General features: G+C 39.4%; 1 protein-coding gene across 1 annotated transcript in view; it reads right to left on the bottom strand.

Moving 5' to 3' along the window:
- Positions 1-13,311: 13,311 nt before the first annotated feature.
- The window catches only part of LOC124271045 (uncharacterized oxidoreductase MexAM1_META1p0182-like), a 31,511-nt gene continuing 22,168 nt past the window's right edge, over positions 13,312-22,654 (bottom strand). Inside the window, exons 6-9 of the mRNA XM_046706101.1 lie at positions 21,551-21,620; positions 20,202-20,238; positions 15,918-15,993; positions 13,312-14,627 (exon numbers count right to left, since the gene is read on the bottom strand). Of these exons, the coding sequence (XP_046562057.1) occupies positions 14,475-14,627; positions 15,918-15,993; positions 20,202-20,238; positions 21,551-21,620 (336 nt within the window). The 3' untranslated portion in view covers positions 13,312-14,474. The remainder of the gene's footprint in view (positions 14,628-15,917; positions 15,994-20,201; positions 20,239-21,550; positions 21,621-22,654) is intronic.

Below are 22,654 nucleotides of genomic sequence, written 5' to 3'. Positions count from 1 at the left end.
TGGTCTCACTATCTCCTTCGTTGGACTTAAAATCTCCTTCGTAGAACTTAGCATCTCCTTCGTAGGAGATGATAAATATATATTAATATTTGTGTATACAACTAATGTTCCCGGAGGTGAAAGGGAAATTGATAAGAATCCTGCAGTTATGTGGATGAGTCACAATAATGATTAAGTCGAGCAACCACGTCATGACTTAATAATTATTTCTTCCATTTTTTTAATATCACATTTTATGTCTACTTAGAGGCTAGTAATGGCTAGAAAGTATTTACATTTCGAATCGGGGTACTGAGTGATGCTTAATGTTGTAATTACGTTCGTGGACATGTGTATGCCAATCGTAGCAATTGAATTATTGCGGAAAAAGTTCCCTTTTTAAGGTTCGGATTATGAAGTATGGGTATTAATGTTAGATAGTAGAAATGTGAGTCAGTGAATAATCATGACACTAACGTAATGTTGGTATACAGCGTTATTGTGTATGTGTATTACGTTAGGGTGACGTGAACCTTCTATTGATAAGTGCAGTTATGGCAAATTGGGTATGGTTATGTTTGATCTATTATACATGCATTTATTCATACACAGAGGGAAACTGAGGGTGGTGAGGTTATGATATGAAACTCTGGTAATAACACGTCTTCCGCAAGTTGCTGCTTGTCTTCAGGTGGTGCTAGGTTGGATCGGATACATTGGCTATCCTAGAAGGCAGGAAGACAGCACGGGAGATAGGACAAGAGCAGGGTAGAGAAAAAGAACTGGAGTGACTAGGAGAAGAACCATATCCTGGAATCCTATTGCAGTAGTCAGTGCCCCAGATCCTAGATGCTATCTTCTATAGAAACAGAAGAGATAGAGTAAGAATACAACGACCCACTGGACGAAAAAATGCAAACCATAGTGGTAGAGGCTGCAATAGCACCAATTCCAAAGAATACAACCAAACTTCTAAATGTCGAACCTGGAAAATATGCTCAGCAGCAAAAAAAAACAACAACAAAAACGTCAGTACGAATTCAAAATTAGATAGGCACTGTAATCAAATCATTACAGAAATTGATATAATATGCAGATCAAAAACATTTTTTGTGTACAATATCTTGACACATCAATGATTAACTCAGCAAAATTTCAAGATATTACGTGAACGTTTGCAGTCCATTCAGACTTTTGACTTCAGTATCTAGTGTGACCACCACAAGCGGCAATAACTGCAGCACAGCGTCTATGCATGGAGTGCACCAATCAATTGATGAAGGCCATTCGCACCTGGAACCACACTCTGAGGAAGGCATGGTTTGACATCATTCAGTCTCCTCTGAATTTCATCCCAAATATGTTCAATTGGGTTTAAATCAGGAGTAAGGGCTGGTCACTGCATAATGTTGACACCGTTCTGCTGTAGGAAGTCCCGTGTAGCTCTGGCAGTTTTGGCCCGGGCGTTATCATGCTGGAAAATGTTGTTCCGGTGCCGTGCGAAATGTGGTATGATGTGGGGTCTGAGAGCTTGGTCGATGTAGCGCACCGCTGTGATGCTATGGTATAGGTGCCACTTGGTTGTACAATAATGGAACGAAACAAATACAGATATAGAAAAAAATTCTACCAGTCCCCGAATGTGCATACCAAGCTACAAATACATTGCCTTGTGGGTGATCTGTTAGAACGAGACAGCAGTGTAGGCATGTCGATAGGTTTTCCCATTGTTTTGCTGGTGGTTGTACTATGAATAAGTTGGTGTCTGGAGGAGAAACCATCTCTAGGGTTCGTTCTACCAAACAGTTTTCTATTTCTTCCGAGTTGTGTGGATGTGTGTATAGCTAAACTTCTATGGGAATACAACCACGAGCTTGTGCGTTTGGATGCAAGAAAGTTTTCCGCAAGTGTTTGTTTGCGCAATCCGCATAGTCTGCCAGATGCCTACCAATTTGCTCCAGGACTTCTCCTGCTTCGAAACAACCTTGTTGTAGAGTTTTGTTCGCATTGTATAGCCATTTTAGGTCTCGACCCAAGTGCAGACGTGGCCCATGACAACACTCGCATTGTCTAGAATTTTTGGAATATTCGATTGCATATCAGAAGACAAGTCTCCTTGCTCTCGGAAGCCATGTTTTTTCCAAAGGTATTCCATGAGTGTGCGGTCCAGCACACCAGAGAAATCTCTTGTATAGTCAATTGAATACAACCCATAGCCATGTACTAGTAGTTATCGAAGTTATATGAAGTGCTATGCATTGGTAATACCAAATGTCTAATTGGAAGTTGTTCTACTAATGGTATGGATATTTGTTGGCAAAAAAGGTAGTACCAATCCTGGTAGTCCTGACCATTTTGCTGTCCAGAATTTCATTAAGTGATGTCAGAACTCACTAAATACCGCAAGATGAAAGAAGAGATTCGAACCAAGAATCGCAAAACCATGGCGAAGAAGAGAAAGGAAAGTTCATAGCACAGGGGAGACAATAAACCCGTCAAGCCTTCCTTACCAAAACCAAATAAATAGTTGAAGATTGACGAAACAATTTGAAAGACAATCAATGCGCATAGCAATGGAAGATTTATTAGAAATCATAAAGAATGCTGAGAAAAAAAAATTCCCTGGGAAAGAGATTTGAAAACAACAATTTATTTGTTTGTCGAAGAAGATCAAGACATAGAAGATCTAGATGAAAATCCATACATACAAATTTTCGAATATTCGATACCACGAGAAACCCTAGTAGCAAATCTTTTGGGATTAGTTTTACGATTGCTGAAAAACATGTTGAAACATTTGATTTCAGCGAATTAGAATCTTTTGAAAATTTGGCTGGGAAAAAATTCTACAGAACATCAAACTCACCATCGGTGGGAGCTTATTTGACCACAAATAACGCCATCAGGTACCTGTAATGGAACCCCCATTCCCTAAACTACTCAAATACCTGTGTTTGAAGTTCCTGAATTCCGTATCCAGATATAACCAGTATCGGATTTCTTCGCCAAAGTGCTACACTTTCCCTCGTTTTTCTCTTCTTTCATTGCAACACAATTGTCATCTTCCAGACACCGGGCAGCACACAGAATAAGCTGAGCAGTGAAGGTATTGGTCACTGAATGTCTTTTCCCTGATATTAACCTGAAGACGCTCGAACGAAACTGAATGCCATGGTGACCGATTTTCTTGCATTGTGATGATTCATAACTCCTGCAGGTCTTCCACAGGACAAAAAGGCAAAGAACCCAAAGCGAACAGGTCTTCATTGGAAAGTTTGTGAAACTATTCCTGACGTAGTTAGCGAGGCTGTTGACACGTCAATCCAAATCTTCTAAAACAAAACGGCAAAATGAAAATAGTATTTCAATAAATAATGAAGTTAAAGTTTGACATTTGAACATCTCATTTCACACAGTCACTTCTGCTTGTCCAACACAGGGAACACTAATATCAGATTCTCGATAAGAGAATGGGAAAAGAATTTGGCTCCCAAACATTTAATACGTCTTGTCCATACCGAAATGGTTATTTTTCTGTTTTTACATTAACGGGGAAAAGAGGATGGGGTTTTTAAAGATTAAAGGAATATTTCACTGATGAATACCTTTTCAAACAGTTAATATGTGCCCTGACATTTTGACTTTTCCTATTACCCAGAGACAATGAGAGCACTCACATTTGAAAGTCAGTCATGGCGAGTGACATTTCTCCAAGTGCACTGTGAAAGACCATTAATCCGCTTAAAAGTGGACATTGACTCCATCATGTATTCTGGTTCCTCAGGTGGAACCTGAAAGTGCCTGAATTTATGCATATATGCTGTCAAGAGGAGAACCAACAGATGGCCTGTCATGTGTTTCATGAAAATGGTTGACATAGCCGCCATTGCTCCCTATGTCATTTGCCTATGGAAGAATCCTCTCGGCACTAAACGCTGATCTCAATTCAGCCTCCATGATTCACAGGATCTATGCTTTGGTTTGATCCCAAACCGACTTTATGTAACATTTGGGCTTCTATCGGACAAGGGTTATGGCAATTCCTATTTGAGAATCCAGTTAATCACGTCGTGGTTAATCACATCGTGGTTAATCACGTCGTGGTTGTTGTGTATTCCCAAAATGTGTAAACAAGTTTTCTACGTAATGCAAGGGCAACCTGTCGGAAACCTGATTTGACATGTGGACTGGAAAAGGCCAAACCAATTTTATCATTTTATTACGAAATTTACGAAGATAAAAAATGAGAAGGTGGAATTCTACTGACCCAAATATCGTCATTGGACATTTGGAAGCAGAGGAGTCCCAGTCTGCTGTTGCAAGATACATCAACGTCCACCACAGCATCATATATCGATTATGGCATTAATATGCTCGCTTCAATTCGACCCCAGATCGTCCCAGAAGTGGAAGACCAAGACTGACCAGTCCTGGTCACGACCGATTCATCCGGGTGTTTCACCTACGTCACCGATTTGCTACGGCAATGGACACTGCAAGACAGGTGCCTGGTCTTCTAACGATTTCCGATAAAATCATCTGAGAGAAGCGGGAATTCGAGCATACTGACCTAAAGTTGGACCTGTCCTGGCACGACTACACCGACAACGACGTATCCAAAGGTGCAACAAGGCACAGGCGTGGAATCTGGGAAGCTGCGACAGGTTTGGTACAGTGACGAATCACATTTCCTCCTGCAGTGACGGGATGGGAGACAACGTGTCTATCGACGTCGACACAAACGTTTTGTACGGAGCGGGTGGACAAATTTGGTGGAACAAGCATCATCAAACTTCAATGTCATTCCCTGGCCTCCAAAATCTCCTGATTTTAGCCCGATTGAGGAAAAATCGCCGGTTCTGAAGACTAACTTGATGAACGCGTCCATAAACATCACCGTCGTCCTCAGACACTTGCAGAACTTGCCAATGCATTGCAGGAGGAATGGTGAAGAATTCCCCAAGCACAAAATCCGACGATTTATGCAACCCCTTCTAAGGCGGTGTTGAGCAGTGACGGCTGCACGGGGTTGTGTCACCAGGTACAGACCTGAACGCCCCCTTGTATCCACACATGTGGAGTGAACTGAATTAATGCAGACAATGACAACAATACATCTGTTCAGATGAATTTCCTTCATCTATGTTCAAGCTTAATCGACTTTATGTACATTTAAATACGTTTAATACCTTTCCTTATTTATGGCTAGTGCACGCTTCTATTTTTGAAGAGTTCACATATGCCTTCAACAGTGCATCTCATTTAGTCAGCTTACGTAAGGCGATGAAATTGCGTCCCCCTTTAGTTTGCTGTACTTGATTCGCTTGTACTTGTGTTTATATGGTGTGTCAAGAATATCACAAGCAATTTTTATCCAGTCTTATGCAGCTTTAATCCATCTAAGGCTACATCATTGCGATGGAAAGGATATAACATATATCTTTAATATCACTCATAACTTTCAAACACATTCACGTGTGACCGTGTCATCGTTCAGATAAAAGTGCATCACTAGTTGAGAAACCCGATCTGACTAGCCCGTGTGTGTGTCTTCAGTTAAATCAAACAAACTCAATGTTTTTATCATTATTTAATGGTATTTGTCAGGTTATTTTTTTCGGCAAGCGTGGCATGGAACAATGAATGTTGGCTCACATTTTGCCAGTTCCTGGCTATTCAACATGATAAACATCTCACCCACAATCACACAAAAATATGATTAAAAGTCTCTTTTTTTAACTTCAAACAAATGCAAAGGGTTTGAGCTTCTGTCATCTGGGAGTTATGTCCTCCGGATTGTGGATTTCTTATCAGCGAGTGATGACAGTTATAACTCGTCGGGGACGAGATATCATCTCGTTGCTGAAACGTCTGGTACAGACACGGTCCTCCTGGACGTCAAGGCACATTACATCACTGAAATAATGTAGGCATGTTTTAATATTCTGAACAAAAACGTTATTGATCATGCATACTTTATTAAAACATACATGAAGCATAATACAAATATCCCCCAAACTATTCGCGGTGCCAATTTCTTAATCAGTATGTAATACTAGTATAGTCATACATAAAAAAACGACAATGGAACCGGTTGTACAGCTACTCATGGTGAGTATTTGAAATCGATCTGAGCTTCAGTGACTGCCAACTCACCTTTTCCGGGCCAGGTCAGATATATAGTGTTCACTGAAAACAGCTGCTTCGTAATTGACCAAGTGAAGGATCTGGGAACTTTCATGACAGTAATCTCATGGGAGGATTCTCTGTATGTATGTCTCTGATCAGACTCAGCTTCCTGTCATCAGTCAGAACATACATCACGTGACCTGAAATCTAGAACCCAACATTGGGAGAATCCTCTGAATTTAAAAGAATAACATCATTCCTACAAGTTAATATAACTATAATTTACAATTGTGTTAAACAATACAACAACATCAGGCAAACTAGTATGGTTTTACGTCGCTTTTGGTAATATTCCAGCAATATTACGATGGGGAACACCAGAAATAGGCTTTACACAATGTATCCATTTGGGGAATTGAACCCTGGTCATTCCAAACGTAAACTTCAACCATTAGTCTGTGCTACCGCCCCAAGTAAGTAGAAAAATATTGGTATTATTTAGATTTGTTTACAGAGTGTTGGAATGTTTTCTTTTATGCACGACGTAAAATGACCTCGAAAAGTTCTTTGATGTCCACATGGAATGGACCATTTTGACCATGTGCCCGTCGCAATTTTTTCCCTTTGGAGGCCTTTCTGACATGAGGCCAAATTGACATGCTCCAATATGCGTTCACCAAGGTGCACGCAGCATAATTATAATTTCTGCATTAATCGGGACATCTTACAGTTGTATTATTAGGTCCCAGTGTCTGTAGCCGTGAAGATCCGGGTTAGAATTGATCTTCAGTAACCCATGCTTGTTGTAAGAGGCCACTAACGGGATCGGATGGTCTGGCTTTCTGACTGAATCGATACATGTCATCGTATCACAAGTGTGTAGATCGATGCTCATGCTGTGTATCACTGCATTCTCGATTATTTACAGACCGCCGCCATATAGTGTCTGTGTTAGGTGTTGCCACTAGCAACCTACCAGTCTATGGTGAAGGTGAAACGGTTGCAGCTGATGCTTAAGTGATCTATATGTTTAACATTCTGTTTGTGTGAGTTCTTGAGAATTCGACCTATCCGTCCTTTACATTCACTGCTGTAGAATATCATACCGACAAAGATAAACATTTTGATAGTGAGCAATGCATTTCACACATTACAACCATGTAGGGTATCAAACTAGAGTGTTTGTCGTGACGAGCGTATACTTTAACCACTAGACTACCCAACTGCCTTCTACAGAAAATGCAGGTGTGACGTGATGATCAAAATAGAAGCAACAAACCATTTGCACATGTAGAAGAAATATCCGCTGAAAGCAGAGTCGGTTGTACAATTGTGATAATATCTTGAATATTTATTTGCTTCAGTAGTCTCCATATTTGGGAAACGCTGACACACAAAAGGTCTAAGAACTCTAGCTAAAATGGGAGTAATATGGTTTTTAGTGCGGTTTCTCAGCTTTCCTTTACAGGTTTACAGCAAAAGTTTCTTATTGATGCACAACTTTATCATATAATAAAACAAACATGCCATAAAGACTGTTAACCTTCTAGCGCCTAATAGGCCGCTTGGGTTAACCGGGATAATAATGTCTTATCGCTTTGAATGGATGAGTTTAGTTTTACGCCGCTTTCAGCAATATTCCAGTAATATCACAGCGAGGGACTGCAGAAATGCTCTTCACACATTGTACCTATGTAGGGAATCGAACCCGGGTCTTCGGCGAGCGAACGCTTCTATCACTAGGCTACCCCACCGCCCGCTTTGCACTTCGAGCATGCATAAGTGCGTGGATTTTATAAATGTTCATTATTATTTTCTCGCTGAGGGTGACGGAATGGGGAATATTGTATTGAATGGATTAAGCTTTCTTCGATTTGAAGAAATATGCGATTGGTGATTATTTGAATTCGGTTCAGCTAACTCAGGCTCTCAATCACATATATGGGTACTAACAAAAGTTGTGAATAATGATGTGAATAATGACATGAAAAAAAAAAAAAAACAAAAAAAAAACAACAAAAGTTGTGGATAGTGTGATAAACAGACAGAACAAAGTTTAACGTTTTGTAAAATTTGAAATTAAAAATAGAGGTTTAATAGACGCCGGATGTGCTGAAGAAGTGGATGCGTGACCATGCCTGACGGACACAATCCCTGTACGTTCCAAGAGCACTGGTCCTGAACCGCAGGATCTCAAACAGCAGGGATCTCATTAGGTAATGTGTTGGTCCGAAACCCGGGTCGATTAACAAAGTCGTATTGTAACTAGTTGAATCAGCTATAAATTTGAATGCAAAATCTCCTTGCGCAAACACTCTGCTTTGCTTCTATACTTCCCATGGAGTTGAACGTGTGAATTGTGTGCACACTGATTCAAGGATCAAGACAAACACGCATTTAATCACGGTTCATAATTTTGAATATCTATTAAATACGCGCTTCTTTTTATCCAGCGGCACCGGTTCAAATCCATGGAGCCGTTCAAAAGGATCTTGCCTGTATTAAGGAGACACGTATGTAAAATACACAAATTTAATGTAAAGAAATGATATATTTTTAATAGAAAATTTATTAGCATAACAGAACCAAAGGAAGCATATATACATGAATTTTTTTATTTTTTTTATTTCCATTTTTATGTTACAATTTCCATTACAGCAGCTTTATGTTCTTCAATTGAAAGTATTTTAAGTGTACAGTGAGTAGTGTTGATGTAAATACATAATGTGTACATTACCTCTTATATATATAGTACACATATATACAAAATACATGTAGTTACAGTCAGTCAGTTATAGTATTTCGAAAAAGTAAATGGAAGGATGACCAGAAAGAATGAAAACTTGCATAGTTACAATTAGAAAAGGCAATAAATTTTGAGATTTCATAATATTTTAATACTTCTTTTTGAAACCATATAAAATTAGGTTTCACTGCTTTCTTACTACATTTATACAACATATATTTGATTATTATTATCACCACATTAAGAGGATTATTATGTTTACCTTTAAATCCAAATAATATATGTTCTTCACTTAAGTGAATTTTACTTTCGATGTATCCTTCAATCCATTCAGTAAATTTTGTCCAAATATCTATTGCATATTGACAATTACAAAGCACATGTGCTATAGTTTCAGCTGGATCTTTACACAATGAACATGCTGGTGACTTAACATAGCCAATCTTATATAAATAACAATTAGTGCTGAGAATATTATGTAAAATCTTAAACTGAAACCATCTTAAGTCACTGCTTTGTGTACATCTTTTTGCCATCAAACTATAGTTTATCCATTCTGTTTCAGTAATGTGTTTATTAAGATAAAGCTCCCATTTGCTATAGCTTTTAAGTTTTGTAAATTTAGAATTTTGCAACATTTCATAAAATAATCTACTACCTGAAGTACTGTTGATTTTAGAAATATTATAAGGTAATATTGGTGTTTGAGAGATGTCTTGTATTTGACTAAAGTTAATTCTTTGTAGGTATTGGGCGATAGATTGTTTCAACCCTTGAAATGTTAAAAAGTCTGTATTCAAAGCATATTTTTGAATAAATTCATGGAAATTAAACCAATTTCCTGTATCGTTGAAGAAATCGTTAATATATGTTATACCTTTTTCATACCAATGGGAAAAATATACTGGCTTATTATCAATTGTTATGTTATTATTGTACCAGATTGACTTATTCAATACATCCGTAACAGATAGTTCCATATTATCACAACAATTTAAATATGATGCATATACTGACAGTGTTTCTTTCCAAAACTGGTTGTGGATATTTTGGACAATATTGTTTTCTATGTAGAAAGCATCAGCCAAATTTACTATTTTTGCCTCAACTAAATGATCATAAAAGAAACATGCCCATTTGGACTTACTAACAGATAGTCTTTTGATCCAACAAAGTTTCTGAGCTGCAATAACTTTTTCTAATATGGGTACACTTATGCCACCATACTTAGGCTGTAGTGACATTGTATCTCTCTTGACTTTATCTGGTTTAAATTTCCAAACAAATTGAAAACATTTCTTTTGAAAAGCTTCTATTATATTTTTAGGTGGGCTTGGTATACTGCTGAATAAATGGTTTAGTTTAGGTAGTAATAATGATTTTAACACAATATTTCTACCCATTGGTGTTAAAGTTCTCTTTGTCCAATGTTCCATTTCTTTTTCAATATTATCTAATTTATTTACATAGTTCAGATTAACCATATTTCCTAAATCAATATCAAATTCAATACCTAATAGCTTAAACTGTGTTTGTGTCCAGTCCAACTTATACTCTTTACAGAGTTTGTATCTTGATCTCTTTTTGGAACCTATCCATATCAATTTGGTTTTTTCTGTGTTTACTTTTAATCCTGAAAATCTGGCAAAAAAGGATAATGTACTCATTGTAGAGTAGAGACTTTTTTCTGATCCATCTAAACTAAGGGTGGTATCATCTGCAAATTGTGCTAGAAGGGAATATATATTACCAAGTTTTAATCCCGTTATATTTTTATTATTTCTTAACATTATTGCTAGGATTTCTGCGCATAATATGAAGAGATATGGTGATATAGGATCCCCCCCTGACGACAACCTCTTGTAACCTTAAAGAAGGGGCTTGCAAAACCATTAACCAAAACACTTGTTTCAATGTTTTCGAAAAATAATTTTATCCAATTTTGAATACTGGGCCCAAAGCGGAAAAAGTTAAGTACATTATGTATAAATTTTCTATCCACAGAATCAAATGCCTTTTCAAAATCAATAAGTAGTAGTAAGCCTGGTATCTGGTATGATTCTGTATAGTCTAATATATCATAAATAAGTCTAGTCACTTCACCTATATATCTACCCGATAAAAAACCCTTTTGATCCTCATGGATAATCAGTGGTAAGATTGGCTTTATTCTATTTGCAATTGTCGATGCAGCTAATTTATAAGTAGTATTTAAAAGAGTAAGAGGGCGCCAATTTTTTAGAAAGAGTTTTGATTTGTTTTCTTTAGGCAAGCAATTGATTAGACCTTGTTTTGGGGTAGTAGATAAGGCCCCTGTTTTATATGCATAATTTAAAGCATTTATCAAATATTTATTGAGGTCTAACCAAAAGAACTTTAAAAATTCTGCTGTGAAGCCATCTGGGCCAGGACTCTTATCATTTTTCATTTTTTTAGTGCTTCAAGTACTTCATTATAGGTCAGCTCCCCTTCTAAGGAAAGTGATGTTTGACAGTCTAACCTAGGCACTGATACTTTAGCAAAAAGGTTTTCCAGATCAATCTGTGTACAGTCTTCAGTTTCATACAGTTTTTCATAAAAATGTTTCACTTCTTGAATGATTTCATGTTGTTTCTTCAATAACGTTCCATCTGGTTTTTCAAGAGCTGAGATAGATTTAGTTAGAAAATTTCTACTTTCTAATTTTAAAAAGTAATTGGATGGTTTTTCTCCATGTTCTATCCACTTGGCTTTTGATCTAATAAAGGAGCCTTGTGTTTTTACTTTATGTAAGTTTTCTAATTCAAGTTTAGTTGATTTGTATTCTTCTAGTAATACGTCTGACTGTCTACTAGCTACGTCTCCCAGTTTAATCTCAATTTCACTTAGTTTCTGTTCTAGATTCGATTCCAAAGCTAGATATTCTTTTTTACGAGTGGATGAAAAAAGTATTGATGTTCCTCTAATATTTAAAAGTAACATCTCCCATAATAACTGATCATTTATTGTAAACATCTTTCCATCTTTAACAGTTTTGTCTTCGTATTGTTCAAGAGTGTTATTTATTGTTTTTTTAATCATTTCTACATATTCCTTGTCCTTTAGTAATGAATTATTGAATTTCCAGAATCCTTTTCCCCTTTGCATGTCCGAAAGTGAAATTGTAAGAGATACTATAGAGTGATCTGAGTTTATACTAGGTATGATATCACTTTTCTCAATGGACTGGAGAATATTATGGGAAACTAGAAAATAGTCTAAACGAGCTTGCTTTAATGGTGTTGGTTGTCGCCAGGTGAATCTTCGAGCTGATGGGTAAAACTCTCGCCATGGGTCTTTAAGATCTAATATATCAATTGTTTTGAGTAATTCCTGTCTTGCTTTAGGGTTATTTATATGTTTATAATTGTAAGTATCTTTATCAGGGTCTAAAACTAAATTCCAATCTCCACATATAATAAGTTTATCACATGTTAAATTCCCAGCAATTTCTTTTATTTTCCTAATAAACTCAGGTTTATCAGAATTAGGCCCATAGAGATTGATTACAGTAAATATCTTATCATCAATGCTAACATCTACTGCTACATAGTTACCATCTTCTTTATCAAACTTGCATTGTAGTACTTTAAATTCAAAGGTATTATTAAATAAGATTGCTGTACCGCTTGCATTACTTCTAAATGGACTAATGTAGCATTCTTTATAACCCCACTGCTGTTTTATGATTTGTTCTTGGTCAGCTGTGAAATGCACATCTTGCAAGCAATAAATATGCGCCTTTTTATTTTTTAAAAACCTGAAAACTTGTTTCCTTTTGAAACTATTAGTTAAGCCTCTACAATTTATAGATACTATCTTAAATTTTCCTTTTGAGTTTGTCATGAGGATAAAATGTTGTATACATCTTATAGCAACTATTTTCAAAACTGTACACTGTTTTTCTGAGATGGAAAATGCATATTTTGTCAAAAACAAACAAACATAAGAAATTATACAAGTACATAGGAAGTTTGCTTCCTGGCTGGATATCGTATCCGCCACACAAATAATAAGTATACATCATGAAACTCGGGTTTTCTCAACTTTCTGTCTCATGCAGAACTCATACATAGACATTGCATTTATAATCTAATCATAAATGAAAACTGTAGTTAGCCAGTTGGTCTGGGATAATCAACGAACATTACCGTTTCTTACATGTAAGCCACGTTTTAGAAGTTATCATAAGTAATCTTACTTACATTGAAACAGAGTTTTACACTTTTAAATTCATTGTAAGAAAACTTTGTAACTGAAAGTTAAACATTCCAAAAGCGATCACCCAGAATATACATGTAAATGTTAAACTATTTAAGGAAATCGAAATGTGCTGTAAAGTAGAAATTTGCGTACACTTCTACAAGTAAAGTAAAATGACTGTATTTTAATTCATAAATAGACTTTCTTCCAATCAATCAAAAGACAAAACAATTGCAGCTTTTATATAATATTTATTAATTTTTATGAAAAACAAATCAGTGGTAACAGGAATAATTATTCTTGACGTAATGTATGTTAACCTATATACCTTCTGTTGTCGAAATTGTAAAGGGTTACAGCTGACTGACAAATTAAAATCTTATGTGGAAAAACATAGCTGTTAAAGTGTTTTGTCGACCAACATCAGACGAAAAAGGCTGGCTCACCCTTTACAAGGAGATAGTAGGTTTCGTTTAATGTGAGAATCATCAGGCTCTGTCAGTTGTTTCGAAAGTCAACAGTGGATAAAAGGTTTGTTTGATGTGAGAATCGCCAGGCTCTGTCAGTTGTCTACAACGTCACCAGGAGATGTAAAGGTTTGTTTAATGTGAGAATCGCCAGGCTCTGTCAGTTGTCTACAACGTCACCAGGAGACATAAAGGTTTGTTTAATGTGAGAATCGCCAGGCCCTGTCAGTGGTCTACAACGTCACCAGGAGACATATAGGTTTGTTTGATGTGAGAATCGCCAGGCTCTGCCAGTGGTCTACAACGTCACCAGGAGACATATAGGTTTGTTTAATGTGAGAAGAGCCAGGGCGCTTCTTCAGTCGTCTTCAACTTCACCGGGAGATAAAGGACCTTGTTTAATGTAAGAATTGCCAGGCTTCATCAGTCGTTTACAACGTCACCAAGAGATAAAAGACTTTGTTTATTGTGAGAATCGCAAGGCTCTGTCTCCAACTTCACAAGGAGATTGATCTGATTTGTATATTTTCATCAGACTACGTCAATATTGGATTATACTTCACCACGATATGAAGGGGACTTTGTTAAACTGATATCGTATAGCTACATCAAATAGTTCCACCATCAACAGAAATATAACGGATCGCTAGACTGCATCTCATGTCTCCAAAGTGAAAAGGAGATATGGAAAGGTTCTAATTAAGAATTCCGGGGCTGTGACAAATGGTTCAAATATCACCAGAAAATATAACGGATAGAAGTTAGCATAAGTATCGCTAGGCTACATTAAAGGTTCTAATTATGAATTCAGGAGCTGTGAGAAATGGCTCCGCCATCACCAGGGCAAACAGGTTTAGTTTTACGATATCATCATAAGGTAACGTTTGGCTTTTCACCAGGAGTGGTCCCATCCGCAGCAAGCCGCTGATGGCTTACGCATTAAACCGGATTCCACCATCTGCTCGGAGAGTCTCCCCATGGACAAAGGACGCCATGTCGGACGCCAGGAAGGTCGCCACCTGAGCTATCTCGTCAGGGAGACATTCTCTACGGAGCGGAGTTTTGGCATACATGTCTTCGAACATCTGCAAGAAAATGAGGGTAACCTAAGTTAAAAGAATACAGTGACTGTGAGTGAGTGAGTTTAGTTTTACACAGCTTTTAGCAATTATCCAGCAATATCATGGCGGATAACACCAGAAATAGGCTTCACACATCGTGCCCATGTGTGGAATCGAACCCGGGCCTTCCGCGTGACGAACGAACGCTTTAAACACTAGGCTACCCCACCACACCAAAGGAATATACACAAGACTTGAATAAATAGATGAGTCTCCTTTTCAATGCGAAATCGAGCTTATCTGAAGAGGTTCTGCTGCACAGTTACTTTTTTGAATTTCTTGACAGGAACTTTAAGACGCTTTAGTGTCAGTTAATATAAAGTGAGTGGTTTGGAGTAAACACGATCTAAACAAACTTATAAATTGTTAAGTAAGTGTGTCATCTTCAATGTGGGGGAAGGCCTAGTGCAGTGAAGGTGAGATGTTTCCCACTTTGGTGAAATTCACGACTAGGGGTATGGATCTCCTATAAAATCAAACAGGACCATCGCGGGTATACGATAAGACGTATATCATTGATATATACTAGCCACGAAAAGAAATTGCATATGGGAAATCAAAATATATTTTCCAAATAAATGTGAACATAAATACAGATGGTAACACAGCAATTACTGAATTAAATATGCATGTGCGACGTTTCGTGACATCAGTTGTTTTGGCATGTGCAACAAGTTTGCGCCTGTGCATCTCAAATAAACGACGTGGTGCAATGAATGACAAAAGCTGCTGTCGTTTTGGGAAACTCAGTTGTTTGACGTTTGATCGTTCAAACAATTAAACGACTAATGAACCGCCAATTCTGCCACGACGTACGACTGCACAACGCCATGAGGCTATTGAGATGGTCCGTGGGGGGAATGTCTCAACGTCAGGTGGCTGCGCATTTCCATTGCCATGGAAACACCATTTCGCCACTGTTGAGGCGTAATCAGAAAATTGGTGAGGTTGCCGATCTCCCACGTGCCGGACGTCCATGCGCCACATTGCTAAACAGGACATATGGATACGGTAACATCGGTTGTGGTGAAGGACTGTTATTTTTAGGGAGACCAGATTTAACATTTTCCTCAGTGACGGATGTCAATGTGTCTTCAGATGTCTCGGGGAAGCGTTATGCTCAAGCCTGTGTCATGGAGAGGAATCGCTTTGAGCGTGGTTCCGTGGTGATTTGGGGATGCTTACGTCACTTTCTGGAGTATTTCAACAATATCACTTTGGGATCCATCTCACGGTATTATTGTATGTCCATACCTTTGACAACTGCTTTCCCGTTAGTTCCACGTAGTTGCTTCTGGTGTAGAGGTTGGTGCTTGGCAGGGGCCCGGGACTGATCACACAAACATAGATTGCTCACATATCTGTCACATATGTTTCACTCATGTATTGAATTATATGTTCTTCGCTGCTACATCTCCCTCATCCAAACACGTCACACATCCATCTATCCTTCACTCACCTATAACATAATTATCACAAATCTGTCACTGGCTTAACTTGCACACACCTGCAACATTACTATCACACATCTTATCCTGAACACACCTGCAACATTACTGCCACACATCTATCACTTATCTTGCACACATCTTCAACATAACTATCACACATCTACCACTTATCCTGCACACACCTTCAACATTACTGCCACACATCTATCACTTATCTTGCACACACATGTAATATTATTATCATACACCTATCACTTATCTTGCACTCACCTTCAATATTACTGCCACACATCTGTTACATATGTTGCACACACGTGCAATATTACTGCCACCCATCTTTCACTTATCTTGCACACACCTGCAATATTACTGCCACACATCTGTTACATATGTTGCACACACATGCAATATTACTATCACACATCTATCACATATACACGCCACTTATCCTTATCATGTCTATGACATAACTATCACACACCAATCGCATATCTATATCATATCTGTGACATTACTATTGCACAGTTGTCATACATCTGTTCCACATTTGCCCTGCATGTATCGTGCACCAGTATTACACCCCCACATCTGTCATACATCTGTTCCACATTTGCCCTGCATGTATCGTGCACCAGTATTACACCCCAACAGCTGTCATACATCTGTTCTACATTTGCCCTGCATGTATCGTGCACCAGTATTACACCCCCACAGTTGTCATACAACTGTTCCACATTTGTCCTGCATGTATCGTGCACCAGTATTGCATCCCCACAGCTGTCATACATCTGTTCCACATTTGCCCTGCATGTATCGTGCACCAGTATTACACCCCCACAGCTGCCATACATCTGTTCCACATTTGCCCTGCATGTATCGTGCACCAGTATTACACCCCCACAGCTGTCATACAACTGTTCTACATTTGCCCTGCATGTATCGTGCACCAGTATTACATCCCCACAGCTGTCATACATCTGTTCCACATTTGCCCTGCATGTATCGTGCACCAGTATTACACCCCCACAGCTGTCATACATCTGTTCCACATTTGCCCTGCATGTATCGGGCACCAGTATTACACCCCTAACAGCTGTCATACATCGTTCCACATTTGCCCTGCATGTATCGTGCATCAGTATTACATACCCCACAGCTGTCATACATCTGTTCCACATTTATAACATGTGTTATATTTGGGATTACTTTTCTTAGTAAAGTACAAATTCTAGTACTTTTGAGTTGAGCCCAATCCGGGATTCGAACTCACACCCTCAGAGTCAGGGCCCCCAAATCGCCAGCACACAAAGTCAGCCGCCTAACCCACTCAGCTACCGTCCACATTTGCCCTGCATGTATCGTGCACCAGTATTACACCCCCACATCTGTCATACATCTGTTCAACATTTGCCCTGCATGTATCGTGCACCAGTATTACACCCCCACAGTTGTCATACAACTGTTCTACATTTGTCCTGCATGTATCGTGCACCAGTATTACATCCCCACAGCTGTCATACATCTGTTCCACATTTGCCCTGCATGTATCGTGCACCAGTATTACACCCCACAGCTGCCATACATCTGTTCCACATTTGCCCTGCATGTATCGTGCACCAGTATTACACCCCCACAGCTGTCATACAACTGTTCTACATTTGCCCTGCATGTATCGTGCACCAGTATTACATCCCCACAGCTGTCATACATCTGTTCCACATTTGCCCTGCATGTATCGTGCACCAGTATTACACCCCCACAGCTGTCATACATCTGTTCCACATTTGCCCTGCATGTATCGGGCACCAGTATTACACCCCAACAGCTGTCATACATCGTTCCACATTTGCCCTGCATGTATCGTGCATCAGTATTACACCCCCACAGCTGTCATACATCTGTTCCACATTTATAACATGTGTTATATTTGGGATTACTCTTTCTTAGTAAAGTACAAATTCTAGTACTTTTTGAGTTGAGCCCAATCCGGGATTCGAACTCACACCCTCAGAGTCAGGCCCCAAATCGCCAGCACACAAAGTCAGCCGCCTAACCCACTCAGCTACCGTCCACATTTGCCCTGCATGTATCGTGCACCAGTATTACACCCCCACATCTGTCATACATCTGTTCAACATTTGCCCTGCATGTATCGTGCACCAGTATTACACCCCCACAGTTGTCATACAACTGTTCTACATTTGTCCTGCATGTATCGTGCACCAGTATTACATCCCCACAGCTGTCATACATCTGTTCCACATTTGCCCTGCATGTATCGTGCACCAGTATTACACCCCCACAGCTGTCATACATCTGTTCCACATTTGCCCTGCATGTATCGTGCACCAGTATTACACCCCCACAGCTGTCATACAACTGTTCTACATTTGCCCTGCATGTATCGTGCACCAGTATTACATCCCCACAGCTGTCATACATCTGTTCCACATTTGCCCTGCATGTATCGTGCACCGGTATTACACTCCCACAGCTGTCATACATCTGTTCCACATTTGCCCTGCATGTATAGTGCACCAGTATTACACCCCCACAGCTGTCATACATCTTTTCACATTTGCCCTGCATGTATCGGGCACCAGTATTACACCCCAACAGCTGTGATACATCGTTCCACATTTGCCCTGCATGTATCGTGCATCAGTATTACACCCCCACAGCTGTCATACATCTGTTCCACATTTATAACATGTGTTATATTTGGGATTACTCTTTCTTAGTAAAATTACAAATTCTAGTACTTTTGAGAGTTGAGCCCAATCCAGATTCGAACTCACACCCTCAGAGTCAGGCCCCCAATCGCCAGCACACAAAGTCAGCCGCCTAACCCACTCAGCTACCGTCCACATTTGCCCTGCATGTATCGTGTACCAGTATTACACCCTCACATCTGTCATACATCTGTTCCACATTTGCCCTGCATGTATCGTGCACCAGTATTACACCCCCATAGGTGTCATACAACTGTTCCACATTTGCCCTGCATGTATCGTGCACCAGTATTACACCTCCAAAGCTGTCATACATCTGTTCCACATTAGCCCTGCATGTATCGTGCACAAGTATTACACCCCCGAAGCTGCCATACATCTGTTCCACATTTGCCCTGCATGTATCGTGCACCAGTATTACACCCCCGAAGCTGCCACACATCTGTTCCACATTGGCCCTGCATGTATCGTGCACCAGTATTACACCCCCGAAGCTGTCATACATCTGTTCCACATTTGTCTTGCATGTATCGTGCACCAGTATTACACCCCCACAGCTGCCATACATCTGTTCCACATTTGTCCTGCATGTATCGTGCACCAGTATTACACCCCCGCAGCTGTCATACAACTGTTCCACATTTGTCCTGCATGTATCGTGCACCAGTATTACACCCCCACAGCTGCCATACATCTGTTCCACATTTGTCCTGCATGTATCGTGCACCAGTATTACACCCCACAGCTGACATACATCTGTTCCACATTTGCCCTGCATGTATCGTGCACCAGTATTACACCCCCGAAGCTGTCATACATTTGTTCCACATTTGTCCTGCATGTATCGTGCACCAGTATTACACACCCACAGCTGCCATACATCTGTTCCACATTTGTCCTGCATGTATCGTGCACCAGTATTACACCCCCACAGCTGACATACATCTGTTCCACATTTGCCCTGCATGTATCGTGCACCAGTATTACACCCCCGAAGCTGTCATACATTTGTTCCACATTTGTCCTGCATGTATCGTGCACCAGTATTACACCCCCACAGCTGCCATACATCTGTTCCACATTTGTCCTGCATGTATCGTGCACCAGTATTACACCCCCGCAGCTGTCATACATCTGTTCCACATTTTCCCTGCATGTATCGTGTACCAGTATTACACCCCCGCAGTTGTCATACAACTGTTCCACATTTGCCCTGAATGTATCGTGCACCAGTATTACACCCCCACAGCTGTCATACAACTGTTTCTACATTTGCCCTGCATGTATCGTGCACCGGTATTACACCCCCACAGCTGTCATACCCATAACACATCTGTCTTGGTTTATACACTTACTTCAGCGCGTTAACCCTCACTCCAAAAGGTCCCAGCTCTGTAATGATAAACCAATCATTGCACAGTTATTATGACGTGGGTCATTATTTACTTTATTGTATAGTCCAATCCCTGCATTATCTCAGTCAGTTGATCTGTGTGTGGTCGTGTCATTCGCAACTCCTTTGGAGGTATCCAACCCAAAGTTTCATTCTATGAAGCGCTCGTTAATCAGGATACCTCTTCATTCAGTTGGAAAGACTGACTGACTGAGTTTAGTTTTACGCCGCCTTTAGCAATATTCCAGCAATATCACGGCGGGGGACACCAGAAATGGGCTTAACACATTGTGTCACTGTGGGGAATCGAACACGGGTTTTCGGCGTGACGAGCCAACGCTTTAACCACTAGGCTACCCTACCGCCCCCAGTTGGAAAAAAACGGGGAGATTGTTCGAACAAAGTCACTTGAATAAATGGGCGCAAAATATACCAGGTGCTCCAGTGTGAAACAGGGGTCAACATTTCTGAATATTGTCATATTGCTTTCATTCAGTCATATTCTTTTCATTTGCTGACGTGAAAATAAAGCAGCCATGATCACCTTGTGCTGCGTATTTCACACAGGTCACAAATAAGATTAACAATCGCTGATGACGGAGACTAGCTGATAGGATGACCACTCCTGAGAGTTTCTAGGATTTTAAGTCCTGGCTCACACTGACAACTGTTACCCGTGTCACTTAAAATACAACATTGACTTTGTTTATACGCGTACGTGGTGTATAGTCTACTTACATAAATAAGCATACCTTTTCTGGAAAAATTGATTGCATACAAAATCAAATAAAACGTTTCGATATCTAATCTGACGTACAAAAGAAAGTACACATCTGGGTTAAGGGGATTAGTTTTTATTACACCCCACCCACCCACCCCCAACAAAACTAAAGAAGCAAAAAAACCACCAAAAAGAAAAAAAAAAAACCACCAAAAATAACAACATAAAAAAACAAATAACAAACGTACAAAAACAATTAAAAACAATAAACAACAAATAAAACCAAAAACACACAAACAATAAAAACTACAAACAAACAGTTAACAAAACAACAATATCAAACTCCAAAACATGAAATACCAATAAACAATCAAACAAAACACAAAGCAAAAACAACAAACTAACACACAACAGCAAATAAAACAAAAGAAAACACCAACAAAACATAAGAACTAACCTCACAAAAACAAAGTTAATCAGAATCAAAACACTAGAAATATTTACCTTATTGTGGAATATAATCCAAAAGCCAGGATGTGTACTTCTTTTGGACGTCGTTATATAATACACGTAATACCAAACATACGTACCGTCTGCCAATACCTCCGTAAAGCTGTCCAGTGCTGCTTTCGACATGATATAGGCGCCCCAACCCTCAACCTGTCAACACAGCCATGATGTATTTAATCTTCTCCATTAAGGATATCAGTTAGCGAGACGCAACTCGGACTGTCGTATTCCGGCAGGCCTTTTGCGACATACGTAACGACATTGCTTCAACCACACCCCCGGTTTTGCGGATATATCGTCAGCCATTTGTGTCAAGATTGTTTTGTTCAGAGTCAAAATCGAGTTTCAATCGACTTGCAGAAATAGCAATAAAGAATTGGTGGGTGTCGTGATTGGTGATCGATAGGCCAATCATCCATGATTATGTTTACATTAAGTTTTAATAGATTACATGCGATGGTAGCGAAGTGTCCGGCCTTGTCATCATGTATTATACTGTGAAGCATTTCGAGTCGGGGGTCATCTCAAAATAATATTTTTGAATCTTTAATCCTCGCAAAGACACGAGGGCCTGTGGCCTGACCACCCGATCCCGTTAGTCGCCTCTTACGACAAGCATGGGTTACTGAAGATCGATATTCTAACCCGGACCTTCACGAGTCTTTTCCAAGATAAACGTTCAATCCATATATGGTTAAATGTCTTAAAAAGTTCAAAATTATTTATCGTACTTTCATGCAAAACTGTCAGCAGGTTGAAGTTTTCCGTATGTGCGTCCTAAGCAATGTGTGAATTGTACGCAAAATATTCCACAATGAGCCCATTTCTTTTCGAAATTGATTTTATATTCGAAATCCTAATATATAAAATACTCTCAATACAGACAAATGGGACTCTTGAAGATCCGGGTTAGAATAGATCTTCAGGGACCACTTCCACAAAGCGATCGTAGCGCTACGACTGTCGTAAGTCCATGTTAAATTATGGGAGTTAGGAATCACCTTAGAGCTACGATCGCTTTGTGGAAAGGGGGCATGTAACCCCATTATGCGTGTTGTGAAAGGCGACTAACGGGATCGGGTGGTCAGGCTTGCTGGCTTGGTTGACCATGTCATCGTATCTCAATTGCATAGATCGATGCTCATGCTGTTGATCACTGGATTGTAAGGTCCAGACTCAATTAT

This window comes from Haliotis rubra, unplaced genomic scaffold (genome assembly GCF_003918875.1).
Source record: "Haliotis rubra isolate DU_JTF1 unplaced genomic scaffold, ASM391887v1 Scf157, whole genome shotgun sequence".
NCBI classification, from domain to species: domain Eukaryota; kingdom Metazoa; phylum Mollusca; class Gastropoda; order Lepetellida; family Haliotidae; genus Haliotis; species Haliotis rubra.
The sequence above is the reverse complement of the archived record's forward strand: the minus strand, read 5'-3'. Positions and strand labels throughout refer to the sequence as shown.